This window comes from Symphodus melops (assembly GCF_947650265.1).
Source record: "Symphodus melops genome assembly, chromosome: 9".
NCBI classification, from domain to species: Eukaryota; Metazoa; Chordata; class Actinopteri; order Labriformes; family Labridae; genus Symphodus; species Symphodus melops.
The window spans coordinates 10,389,407-10,403,130 of record NC_136699.1 but is presented as its reverse complement, the minus strand read 5'-3'; the positions used below and the strand labels follow the sequence as shown (position 1 = coordinate 10,403,130).

The following is a 13,724-nucleotide window of genomic DNA, read 5'->3' as shown; positions in this document are numbered from 1 at the left end:
TGTTTAAATGTGCCTATTTCAGAATCAAATATTTCTATTTATACTTTCTCTTCATCCCTGTTCGTGCTTCCTTGTCTTTCCTTTCTCTGGTTTTTACTGATGGCTCATATCATATCTGTCTTGTTTTTATCATGTGTTTCTGATTGGAATCAGAATCAGCCAATCTTTTTATGCACACAAGCAATTTATCTTCAGTAACTGTGTTCTCAATTTACAGAGTTTAACATAATATAAACATAAGCAAACAAACACTAATATATACAAGGCTTAACAAGACAATAGTGCAATGGAGAGTTGTGCAAAAATGCTGAAAAGTACATGACAATAAATATCTAATTATGTAACATATGATTTATATTTATAAGGTGGAGTTTGCTTTTTCTTTTTTCAGTTTTTAAACACCTAGTGTGCACAGATTGATTAGGAGGACAATATTAATATTACAGTATACACATGGTTAAGTTATTGAAAATATGTTATAAATAGTCTTATATAATCACTGTAGTGTGCTTGATCGCAGTGTTACTGGTATCTTACAGCTACAGGTGTGACATGATATATTTTTTGTTTCTTGATTTTACTTTACTTGGTTAATGGTATAGTCTTTTTGTTTTGTTTTTTTCACGTGTCTTATTCTTACTGATGGGTTACTTTATCTTGTTGTAATTGAGCACTGCTGTCACTTAATCGTGTTTTGTCCTGTCCGGTCATTTGTATGAAAAATGAGGCTGACTCACTCAATGTAAACCAAATCTACCAACAGTTACAAATAAAATTACCTTTACCTTCCCTCACCTTTCTGCCATTCAATGTATTGTGTTGTTCAAATTTATGACACATGAGCAGCCTAATTATTCATCAGTGGTCCTAACAAGTATAATTTCCAAGGAATTAAATCCAGGATTATGAAAGTGCTTTTGTAAACACAGAGTTGTTGCTGCTGCAGCATTGCCATTTTTCTCTTGGGATCCATGACATCATCATATTCTTCAGTTTTCTTAGTCTTAAAATAATCACAATCTCAATACAGTAGCTTCTCTGGAGTGTTCACTTACAGTACTTCAGATAGTAGATGAGGGTTCAGAGGAAGACCATGGTTCCAGAGCAGCCACAGAAATACAGCTTGTAGTGTTTTTTTCCCACAGTTTGTATGTATTTATGTTGAAGAACACTGAAAATGTATCTTGTGTGAAGATTTTCCTCTGAACAAGTGCTTTGACCTTGCTGTAAAGCTTCAGGGGCACGAGTTGGCTTCAATATTCATAGAGTATAAATAAAATGAAGCAATTCTCCATCTGGCCACATGGTGGAGATAGAGTACAACTAACAGCCTTTTAGCGTTTCACTGGGAATGTCTTGCTGTGACTTCTTCCTTACTAAGCAATTTCAGAATTATCTGAACAGGCAGGAGAAAGTTGTATTGTATATGGTTTTATATATATATATATATATATATATATATATATATATATACACACATTCACATGAATCTTTTTTATATCTGTAACTTTAAAGTAAATAATTGTTGCTCTATTTATCATTTTCTTTACTCAACACACACTTTTTTTATGTTTATTTGTTGCACTAAACCGCGATCAGTCCTCCCCAATCTCAATCTCACTCGACCAGAGGAGGGTGGGATGGGAGAGCTGTCGTTTGATCTCTCCTCCTGATCCCGACCCCAAAAATGGACAAATAAATTTACAAACTTAATTATAAGAAATAGGCCTAAAAGAGGTCAACTTTGTAAGCATGACCTAGTGGCTAAGGCCCAAAAATAAGGTAAAACAACCAACAACCTACTCACCTCTAAACATGGCCTTCCAAATATAAACCAAAGGCTGGGGCAGGGTTCCGCTCGGTTTCAAACTTGGTTGGTTGAGAAAGAGGAAGTGTAGGCAAGGCTGCAACAGGTGGCTAACAAGATATATTTGATATGTAGCAATGAATACAATGATTTAATGTGAAAATATTCAATGTGTGTTTTCCTTTGCTTAAAAATACAATGTTTGAAGTAATTTCTCAATGAGTTATTCTTCAGATTTCTTATGATTCACACACAGTACTTGCTGCTAGTCATGCTAACCATGCCAAGCCATTAACACAGGGCCTCTCAGTTGGCCTTTATGTTAATACAAGAGTGTCTGTTTAAACATTAGCACATGCATGTGTGTGTGTTAAGAGGCACAGGGTTGCACAGTGACAAACTTAATATAACTTAAAATCAACAAGATGAAAATTAAGGTATGAACTCAAAAAAACAGACTTCACACAAAGAGACAAAACCAACTCCAACACAAGGGGTAAACAAAAAATGGACGCAAAATTAACTGCAATCGAGAAAAAACTATGGTGGCCCTGAAGGTCAACTGTCTAAATATTTCACCTGCAGCAAATATATTTCACAGATGGAGAGGGTATGCCTATACTACTGGTTTGTGATTGGACTGAAGCCATGTAAGTACAAACCACACTCACTTTTTGTGTTAGTTTACAGTTAACTCTGGCTGCACAGCAAGTATCCACTTATTTTGAAATTTACTTTAAGAAATCCTGTCTTCCTACAATAAAGCTCTCCTGTCAACGGTCAACACCCGAAGCTGGTCTAAGAAACTAGCACCGTAGATGACACACGGAAGACAGTCCAGCAGAAGAGAGTCAAGTTTATTGACATGACCTGAGGCCAATCATAAACAAGTAGTATAGACATACCCTTTCCGGTTTGGGAAATCTATTTGACCTTCAGGCCCACTGTACTGATTAATCAGAATGGTGAGAACAGATTCTAAGCAGTTAGCACATACTTTATAGTCACTCATTTCCATAAAGCAGCGTAGTGCAGTACAAGGTGACATTATATTAAGTATGTTTGAAAAGTGCTCTGACTTAGCTTGCATAATTATCTTAGTTATTTAAGATGGCAGTCTAAATGTTAGCATTTACTCAGGTTTCTGGCCATTGTGTAGTCAAACTAGAGAATAACTGTCTTGATAGAATCACAGTTTGAATCATTTGATCATGTTATTATTGTCTGCTTTCTGTGTGTTTTTAAATACTGTGTTCATCAAGCTTGTTACTTAGTTTGAAAACACATTTGAGAACATATTGTTTCTTGAAACGTTTTGTTCTGCCTCGAGAAAAGGGAATGATTAATAACTTCCAGGAATTGCACATTTCAGTTGTTCTATTTGTGTTATGAATAGACAAAAATCTTAATAGAGGACGTTTATGGAGTTGATGTCATGGCAGCTTGGTTGGAGTTTGTGGTCTATCTTTATCAGTTTCTAATCAAAAAAACATGTGCCTGTTTTCCATCAGGATTGACTCGTCATAGTTTCCACCAGTCATACAACCAAGAAACCAAATAGTTGTTGTTGTTTCGTTTATACACATTCTTACAGAAAGACAAACTGAATTCGGCTGATGTAATTGACCTAATGGATACTATCTAAAATGTATCTGTCTTTTATATCTTATGCACCTTGACCAAAGTTCCTCTCTGACTCTATTTATCTTAAATTTAAAACTAACCACATTTTACATCTAACCAGGAAATCACTAGAGCAAAAAATGCAAACCTAGAGACACATGCAAATAGCTACTAAGGTCAGTCTCGCTATAACACACAACAGTACAAACAAAAGAGAGAGTCAGATTTCTGTCTTTAACCTACATGTTGTAAAAGTCACCAACACTGCAGGACTTGCAATATTACATGTAAAACATTTTAATTCAAGATTTAAAAGTTTAACGTGTTCTTTATGCAAAAAAGTAGTGATTATGGTTTAACTTAAAGATAATGCACATTGTCGAACTCCAACAAATAAACACTTATTGGCAACGTTTCAGTACTAGATCTTCATCAGGTAAAGAAAGAAAGAAAGAAAGAAAGAAAGAAAGAAAGAAAGAAAGAAAGAAAGAAAGAAAGAAAGAAAGAAAGAAAGAAAGAAAAGAAAGGGATTATGGTTTAGAACAACTAAAATGAGACTTGTTTTTAATGGTGTCACAGAACAAAACAATGTCCTTAAAGAATCCAAACATTTCTATTTGACTTTTTAGTAATCTCAATATGCTCTTCAATCACACTTAACAAGAATTAAGACATTGTTCTTTGTTCCTTCTTAGAGTAAGGGTATATACGTCTTTTGTGTTCCTTGTTCTTAATGGTTTTTAGCTTATGCAACATGTCTTTGCTTCAGATTGTGCCACATGTGCACAAATTTCCATTATTATGCACAATACAGCTGATGGCACTATGAGTCAAGACACTAATAGAGAAGTGTTTTTCTACAAACCAAATTACATAAAAAACAAACTATTCAGACTCAAACTGTTTTAATCTTAAGTGAGGTAACAATAATATTTTTTAATTGTTAAACACCCTGTCTGGTTATGTAAAGGCCCAGACTTTCTCAGAAACAAAAGGATTATACTGCACTGTTTTAGGCCTTTTGTCCCTCTCTGCACTGAGCTGTTTGACCTTAGATTTGTACTAGTTGAAGTCTCCTTGCTAAACAATCCAAGCACTGTAAACAATCACTGTTAAAGCTCACTGTAAAACATTTCTTAAAGTCATCAAATAAATTCATTGAAGTATTTGCTGTGGGTTGTGCTCAGATACTTGAATAATATACACCTACAGCTTATTATCAGTCATTCTAATATACGAGATGATGTTGTCTCTGCTCCATCATCTTTAAATCGAGTTATTCACATGAGGCTTGTAGTGCTCTGTGAGTTGCATTCACCAACTATCACCTCGAAAGATTGTAGTTTGACTTCAGACCACATTACCCAGAATGCCGTGTGGGAGCGAAAGCCGCCGCACCTTCGCCGGGTGGAGCTTGAGAACGTGGGAACGTTTGCGGGTTGCTGCTGCTGCTGCTGCTGCTGGTGGAGTAAAAAATTGTTTGACAGGGAGGTGAGGCGACCTGTGCGTAGAGATTACACAAGAGAAGGGAAGTTCCCGTGTGTGTGTGAGAGAGAGAGAGACAGTTTCCCAGTCAACTTGGAGGTAGACTTGAGCGCGACAAATGATTCGTACGAGTGTAAGCAACAGGGCGCAGAGCGAAATGTCAGGGACTGTCTCAGCCTGGAGCGAAGGGAAGCGCGACTCGTAGGCTACACCGCAACGCGGAAAATATATCAGGGGGGTGAGAATGCGAATGGTGCGAAGATACCGAAATCAAACAAAATGGAAACGATGTAGCGTCGCTGCGGCATTTCATATAGATAGAACTAACGTTAGAGTAGAGAATAGATAGCCAAGGAGCTAGCAGGTTAACTAACATACATGTAAAGTTATTCCCCGGAGAGACAGAGCCCGGAGGCGTCTGTTGAGTCAGAAGAGTTCATCAGTATCACCAAATCAAAAGAAGAGAATCAAGAAGATGCTACGGAGAGGACTCAACCGTTTGGTACGTGAGCATTGGATTTACACTACAACACATACACACACCCATATATAAACATTGTTAGCTTATTACATCCTCCTGCTAGCTGTGTTGTATTAACTGCTGGAAAAATGTGAGCTGCCCCCCCTCCCCTTTCTTTCCTGTAAAATTCACGAGAAACTACGGAGCTTAAAACAAACTGTTGTTACTTCACACAGGCGGATAACACGAAGCAGCTGTTGTGTGTCTCACTGTGTTATTCAGCCTGTTAGCTCACTGCTAGTTAAGTTCCCCCAAAAAACAAACCAGGAAGTCACGACAAGATGTAAGCTAAAACTGAAGAGTCCTTAAAATATACACGTCCAGGACACTGTTTGCCAGCTTATCACCATGGAAACCTCACCTTCTCACTACTCAGGCATCAAATGTAAAGTGATGAAAGCGCCATACCTCTATTATTATATATAAAACAGCCTTTTTTAAAAAACAACTGAAGCTAAATTAAGAGCGGAGCAACCTGTCTCCAGGGACCTGGACTGCTTTTCTCCAAGGTCCCAAAGGCTAAAAATATACACACCGACATGAATCAAACCGCATGCGCAAGTTTCATGGTTACATGTGTCCATTATTATCAGAAGGCAGAAAATCAATCAGCAACAAATTCATCAGTAGATCAGTTGTAGCCGTTTAACCATCCAAACGTCTGTAAGCTGTCACTGAAACCTGAATGTATTTGTTGGTTTTCTTTTATTTTTCTCTTTATTTAGAGTCACATATCAACACTTATCACATGCTGCATAGTTTTGATGGAAATATACAGTGATTCATCTTTACATGTTTTTTTTAAATGTACTTATATGAACAGAACATGGGGTGTTTTGAAATGGCAAAAAGATAAAACGATGCATTTACAAGCAGTTAAAGAAAAACAAGGGCGTTTAGGAGCGATACACATTTTACACTTTTCCCAAGTTTCCTCGAATTTAGCTTTCTCTCGTCTCACAGAAAAGGGTTATTCTTTCCATGGCGTAGATTTCATACATAATGTCATACCATTCCTCTACAAATGGGCCATTCGGCTTAAACCGAAATATTTGTTGGTTTTCATTCAATTTCTACTCAAACCTACTTTAAAACTTTTTTTTTTAAGCAATTGACACACAGGCATTGAAGGCTATCACAGTGTTCCTTTTGTTTTACTTAGACTCATGGACGAACAGTTGATCACTTCATGGAGAATAATAATCACTATTAATAATCATTCGGATGCACAAGGGTTGTCACTAGCAATCTTCCCGGGCTCCTGTGTCACTTCTATGCATTACCTAAATACACATGAGAAGTTGTTATTCGGCCTGGATGAACTGCTTTGATCTCCTGTTTCACGATTGGTCAATTTAATTGTCAGCCTTTTAAAACTCCTCCATTGGTTTCATTGCCTTCCTCATACGTTCATCAATCACAGGCCGGCTAGTTAAGAGTGGAGTAACTCTGTGCGAGGCAGGGTTTATATAGGCTAAACCACCTTTACTGCTGCTTTATCAGCCTCTTATGCACCACTAACCTGTTGTCAACGCTTGGTTGAATCCCCCAAAGGCTCCGTGAGCAGTATAGATACTGACAGTGAATAAAGGGAAGCAATATAATAATTATAGTGCCTGACCCTCCTCATGGCCTCCCTCTAAGTGTTGCCAGGTCAGCTGATTTTTTTTCTTTCCTGCTTCTGGAGAGGATTGCTGCTGTAATTCCTCTTCAGTGTGAGCTGTAAATAATATTTTGTGCGGAGCAGCCAGCCACACTGTCGTGATGCACACACAGTGCCGTTATCTCAGGCTTCTGGCTCCCTGCCTCCTGATTCACACCATCCTCCCCTTGCCCATGGGAGGTACATGCGCATCACGGGGAGGGAGAGGGATAAGGAGAAAATGTGGGATTGCCTACTCATGCCAGAAGGCACAGAGGAAGCTCCACATGTCTCACTTGACTCTCTCACTATGTGCCACTAAACCCTGAGTGTGTCTTTTGGAAACTATTAAAGAGGGCTATGGGAACGGTCGAGAGCAGGGGTTTTTTTATTGGGGGGGGGCTCCAGAGGTTGTAATACTCTGACAGGAATGCAAAATCACACACTTCCCTTTGATGTTCGTTCAAGCCCTTCAAGGCAGCAGTGTGATCTGTGAGAGGTGGAGCCTGTGCAGAAATGTGATAGCATTCATGGTGCGAGCCCCTGCTTCGACTACATGGCGAACATCACCGACCCATGAAAACACCATCAGCCAAGCAGCACCTTGCTGTGTCTTTTTTTTTTTTTTTAAATAAGGCCTCCTCCCACTCTGTGGCTCGATGAAACCGTACGTGTGAAGCGTCCTCTTTCTGTGGCCGTTGTAGTGTTACTCCTCCTCCTCCGCTTGGTTGAAGTCATGCAGCAGAGTTGAGCAGCCTCGCACACAGTCGGCAACTCCACAGGTGCCCTCATCCTGCGCACAAAGGCAGGATATTAGGCACAGTGACACCGACGGAAAGGCTTTGTGTTTGGCTTCTATAAAAACTCAGTGTTGAGACAATCAGCCAGTTCTTTGATAAATCAGATAATCTTCAAAGTTCTTTGTTAGGCGAAGATGACAAAACTTTGCCTAAAAAAAACAACTTTTTTTTTTGTTCTTCCTGAAATTCAACTCAGTATTTTAGTTTTTTTTCTCTCTCTTTTACACATCTTATTACCACAACAGTTAATCAAGTCAATAATGGCAGATTAATTCCTCATTAAAACAATGTCAGAAGGTGGCAGCTCCCTTAAATGTAATTACTTGTAAAACATAATGCGAGGTGAACCGTTTCATGCTTGTAAATGATGTTTCCTGTTGAAGAGTAGAAGTTGTCCCGGTTGGTTCAATTTAGCACCAACGTGCCAAGACTTGGCTCGCATTTTTAAGATCGGCCTCTCTGGGGTTACTTTGACACAACGTTATGGACCGGCAGGACCGCTCTCAGAGACTCCGCCTGTTTTCTGTCTCCGAAGCATTTTCAAACACCGCGAGACATTCCAATAAACAGGTTTTTACTTTGGTGTAGCTTTCAGTTCGTCGTGGCATTACACGAGTCATTTCCATAACGCAGAACATCCACCTTTGATGCTACCTGCTTTTTTTTTTTTTTTCCTCGTGGCCCGATACGGCTTTGAAGTGCATCTTTTGAGGAGGAGGATTTTGTTCTAAGGCTGAGGGGGTTCTCCACGTTCCTCTCCACCATGCTAATCCACTTATGTTCTAAGGCATGCGTCCTGATTTTTTATTTTTTTTTTGGACTCTGCTCGGGGTGCAACACTTGACTCGTGCTTCCCCCCCCCCTCAACTTTCCACCCTCCACTCCATCTCTCTTCGGACTATCTACCCTGCTGCAGGGTGAATGATGCGCTGAGCTCAGATGTGTCCCTACTTGACTGTGACCCAGGCGCCTGAGCAAACCCTCCCCATGGCAGGAGACGGAGTTATGTGTGAAGGATTGCATGTCAGCACCGGGGTTCTGTAAACTACTGTCATTTCCCGTGCACCCACAGCTCTCGGCCACACTTGACAATGTTGACATTCACAGCCGCACTGCACAGGTGATTTTCCATCCAAACATCTTTTTATGATACACACAAGATGCTAAGTTGTCTTTCTTGATAAACCGGTATACGTTTAGCTTGTGGGAAGCTCATGTTTGGTTCAGTGATAAAAATGAATGCAACTATTCTGTGAACTAGTAAAACGTCCCACATTTGGTGACACTCAAATGTTCATCCTTCTCGTTTCTTCACTGTGTTGCTCTTCTGCTTCATCGGCGTCCAAATAGGTTTTTCTGTTTTGCATGTAGGTCGGTCATGCTTCAATGTGCGCCTCACTTCTGTGAGCAAGCAAGCAAGCAAGCAAGCAAGCAAGCAAGCACCTGTTCTCAAACATTCGGGGGCTTTTTATTCGCTGATGAGATGCACGAGTCTTTGAACAGAGTTGTCACTTTATGGGTGAGTAATTAGGGTAAGAGTAGATCTGAAGGCCACGGACCACACAAGGCATGCAGGCCAGTGATTTATCAGGCCCTTTTTTTTTGATTAGGAGAGATGCGTATTGATTAGGGCTGCACTCAGTTTTGCCGCCATTAGTCTGGTATCGCGAACAGGCTGGCCAACAGAATTGCTTACTCTGATTTCTTTTTCTCTTCCTTCCTCTCCGTCCGCCTGCTCGCATGCATTCTGCCCAGTAATGGAAACCCAGCCAAAGGAGCTCATCTGCAACACACAGCAGGATAATAAATATATTTAGTGTGAGGAGGGAAGGAGGCGGTGTGAAGGAATAAACGACTGGCTGTGGGGTTAGCAGGCTGATGAAATATAGTGGGGGAGTACCGAAAGCCCTGCGTGACTCAAACCTGAGAAACTGAAGTGAAGCTGGGGGGGGGGGGAGCACCTCTCCATCTCCCTCTCCACCTAATGGACAGGCTCTTTTGGGCTTCCTGCAGTGGTTAACATTGAAGTGGGCAGGTTTGCTTGGATACAAGGGGACCACGGATGGCTTTTTGTGGCATTTTTTTTCCCACTCCCACTTTAAAAGCCAGGTTGAATTCTCAGTTTGTATCTCTAAATAATTCAGGTCGCTTCATTTATTTTGAATTCTCCTCACGCCGCTCCTCCCTTTTCTCTGACCCCGCGTATCCTCGCCAGTCTAGCGCCGCTCAGAATGCATCCTCATCATCCATATATGTATAAAGGCTCAGCCAGAGATTTCCTGTGCTACACTACAGCTCCAGCATTGCCCAGAGAGCATCGCAATGAGATGTGGAGGGAATGCTGAGGTGTGTGTGTGTGTGTGTGTGTGTGTGTGTGTGTCTGTGTTTTCTCTTTTTTTTTTTGTCGCTCTATGTCTCACTCTCTGTGTCTTTGCACGCAGGGAGAAAGAGGAACGGTAGCATCTGTGACGTTTCATCATCCCATCCCCCCCCCCCCCTTACACACACACACACACACACACACACAGTCACCTGAAGTGATAGTGCACTCGCTGACACCGAGACGGGAAACCGCGACGTCCCTGAGAGGATTTAACGAGGGCTTGAAGGCGAGCGAACGTGCCCTCTCCCAAACACACGAACACCTCAGCCTACAATCATTATCTGCACGGCGAAATCCCAGCCGCTGCAGGCGGCGTTGCTCAGTCGCAGGGAGGAAGAAAAAAAACCGAGTCTCTTTTAAAAGTGGTCACAGTTCAGTGGGAGGAAACGCTTGGTGAGGGAAAACCCAAATCAACCAAGCCCGTGTGAGCAGAAGACGGAAAGAGCCACATTGATTTTCGTCATTAGTCTCGTTAGCCCCGCTATGCAGAGTCTTTGGATAATTAATTGAAAAGCAATTACAGCCAGTGTAGCTTGGTACATTATTAAAGATAATGTCATCAGTAGGGCTGACACTGAGATGCAGATCTTTCTTCTTTAAAGCTTGTCAGCATTAAGATGTACTGTTAATGCCTCTCTGTTGTTATTGCATGGCTCTCTGCCAGCGGATTAAAGCCACTGAAGTGTGTTGCTGTTTAGTTAAGTTACAACCCGTACCATACGCAGAAGAAAAGCAGCTGGATCAAGAAACTTCATCTGAGGAGCTGAATCTTGTGATTTGTCATCGCGTGCGCACACGCACACACACACACACACGCATGCACTAAAACAGAGTACAGAGAGTATGTGCACTTGGCTGGAAAAAAAACACTCTCCATTTATGGCCACACTACTTTAAATTCTCTTTAATTATAGATTAAAGTGGGACTCGGCTGCTGCCTCGAAATGTGTTCGTCTTAAAACACAAAGTGTCTCGGTTAGAGGAAACCTTTCCGCTTTTGTCATTGGCTGGAGGACTCGCCAAGCTAGAGGATGGAAGCTCAGGGGGACAAAGTTCGAGCCAGAGGAGAAGAAGGAGTAACACGTGATGAAAAAACCCAAACCAGTGTGTGTGTGTGTGCACTCGTGCTTTAAACCTATAAACCAGTTAAAAAATAACTTGCAGAGTGAGCGCTAAACTTCGGTTTAACTTCAGTTCATCGTATAACTTCATGCGTGTCTTCTCCTTAGCCTGTAAGCTTCTTTTTTTAGGAACAGCCTCAACAACACAGATGACCACAGACTGCTATCAGCATTGTGTGACTTGCTTACACATTTCCTGTTGGAACTTCTTCAGCCATTTGTCTTAGTTCAACTTCTCGTCTGAAGCCAAGGGCCACTGGTTCCCCAACCATGATTTGCATGGTGTGTATTCACATTGTGCGCTGACAGAAACCAAGAGCAGTTCACTCCTCATATGAAAACAAAAGGCTTTCATTTCACAGCTACTTGTCACCTCGTCACAAAATGCCAACGGTTCCTCATAGCAAAACCTCTCAGTAGGCTACAGGCGTTGGAAAACTGGTATGAGTGTCTGTGATTTAAAAAAAAAAAAATATATTATTTGAGGCATCAGAATGATTGAGGAAGCGGCTGCCAGTGCGAGATCTAGATGAGTTTCCCCTCCTCCCCATTGTCGAGGGACACGGCGTAATGTAGGCCAGTACCAGCCTCATGGTACAGAACTCTCTGTGTCTCCTACAGCTGCAGGGATGCTGGCTGAACAATGGGCCTTTGCCTATCCACAACAGCTCCTTAGGATCAGCCCTCAGTTCAAGTTGAACTATTATTACGCTGTGGGGCCCATTCATCAGTGAGAGCAAACAGGGGAGACGGTGGATATGGGGTGTGTGGTCTGTGGTGCAGGCCAAATCCTGGTGAGCCCATGATGGAGGTAACTCGAGTTTTCATTTGGCTATGCTGGTACTTGGCTCTACTTTTACTTGCTTTGATATTATGGGTGAGGCAAAAATAATGACAGTACAATATATGGATGTCCTGACCATTATGATGCATTTATTGGATCACTGCTGTTGATATTTCAATTGCTTTATTTAATTTACAAAAGAATAAGCTGCTTGATGATCATGGAGTTCAGAGATGTTTGCAGGATTGCCGCGTCGTGCTTGTGTCATAATTGGAGGCCATGTATCTTAACTGATCTTACCATGAGTAACTCTGCCAATCGCCCCACGATTTGTTCGCCTTAACGTATCGACAGACTCTTTAGACACCAGGCTGAGTAACAATGTTCTGATGTAAAATGACCTCGTATGGTTTTTTTTTCTTACTCCCTCGGGTTTTAAATATTTAGAAGAAGCTGAAAAAGTGTATAAGAAAGGTCAACTGTAACTGAGAGATGTGATCGATGGGATAAATTGCTGAATGTAATTTCATTAAAGGGTAATCAGTCTTTGTTCTGAAAGAAGACAAATCAGGGGTGTGAAATAATTTCTTTATTTCAGCGGGAATGAATCAAAAAGGTAAATACTTTTAAAGCCACTCTGGTGACTAACTTTTCATGGGATGTTCGTTTGTCTCACTGCTATATTTTCTTCAAAAGAGAACCCAGCTTTTGTGCATTTTACTGCTGCCTGGAGCAATGAGCTCTTGGATGTGTAATCAAATCTAAGAGCGTTACAATTAGTGAGACAGAAGAAGAAGAAGAAGAAGAGCGACGAGTTGCTGAGAAGAAATGCTGGAGAGAATGACAAAGCATCGAGAGCACTGCAGTGACGAACAGCATTGACTCACTGTGTGCATCTTTCCCCTTTTATTCAAACATTCATCACTCAGCGCCATTCAGCCTGTCATTGTACCCACTTCATGTTGCAGTTAGTCTCCTTTTACTGTTGTCATCAACATTTCTCAAAGTGGTTTAGTGGCACTTAAGCATTTTTTCCTTTGGTCTTCCATCTTTTCCTGTTCGCTAAGACAACATTTCTTTTTAGTGTTCAGGCTTAGATGAATTACTGTAATTTATCCTTCCTTAAAGCTTCCCTGTTCCCAGGGAAAACTGCTCACAGGTACTGCATTAAGCTGCAGATAAGGTCGACCTGTGGTGAATCAACTTGCGCTGAGAGCAACATCATAAAAGCTGATAGGAGAGATAAGATGCACTCGGAGCAGATGTTGTTAAGGCGTAGAAAATGATAAGGGACTGAGGCACTCTCACACGCAGCCCACTCTCCTCATGTAGCGCTAAACCTGAATGAGTAATTAGACAGTGTGTGGCTCGGATCCTTTTTTTTTTTTTTTTTTTTTGCAAAGAGAGTTACATGAAATGGATACCGAGGTCAAACGCGAACACCAACCTAACAGCGCTTCCGTGGTTCTCGCCGCGCTGCAGAGTGTTATTAGTACACGTGCAGGACATAAAGAGGTACAAGCGCAGGTCCCTGGCGCTCTCGCTTCTTCACACAGCTC

At 41.2% G+C, this 13,724-nt stretch overlaps 1 protein-coding gene across 6 annotated transcripts in view; it reads left to right on the top strand.

The window, feature by feature from the left end:
• Positions 1 to 4,810: 4,810 nt before the first annotated feature.
• atp11c (ATPase phospholipid transporting 11C (ATP11C blood group)) overlaps positions 4,811 to 13,724 on the top strand; it is a 40,503-nt gene continuing 31,589 nt past the window's right edge. For 4 of the 6 annotated variants that reach the window (XM_079352362.1, XM_079352359.1, XM_079352358.1 and 1 more), the window contains exon 1: positions 4,811 to 5,417. In XM_079352362.1, coding sequence (XP_079208488.1) covers positions 5,391 to 5,417 — 27 coding nt within the window. In that variant the 5' untranslated portion in view covers positions 4,811 to 5,390. Of the gene's footprint in view, positions 5,418 to 12,010; positions 12,193 to 13,724 lie in introns of those variants that run through there. The other 2 variants (XM_079352363.1, XM_079352361.1) reach the window with 2 other exon arrangements.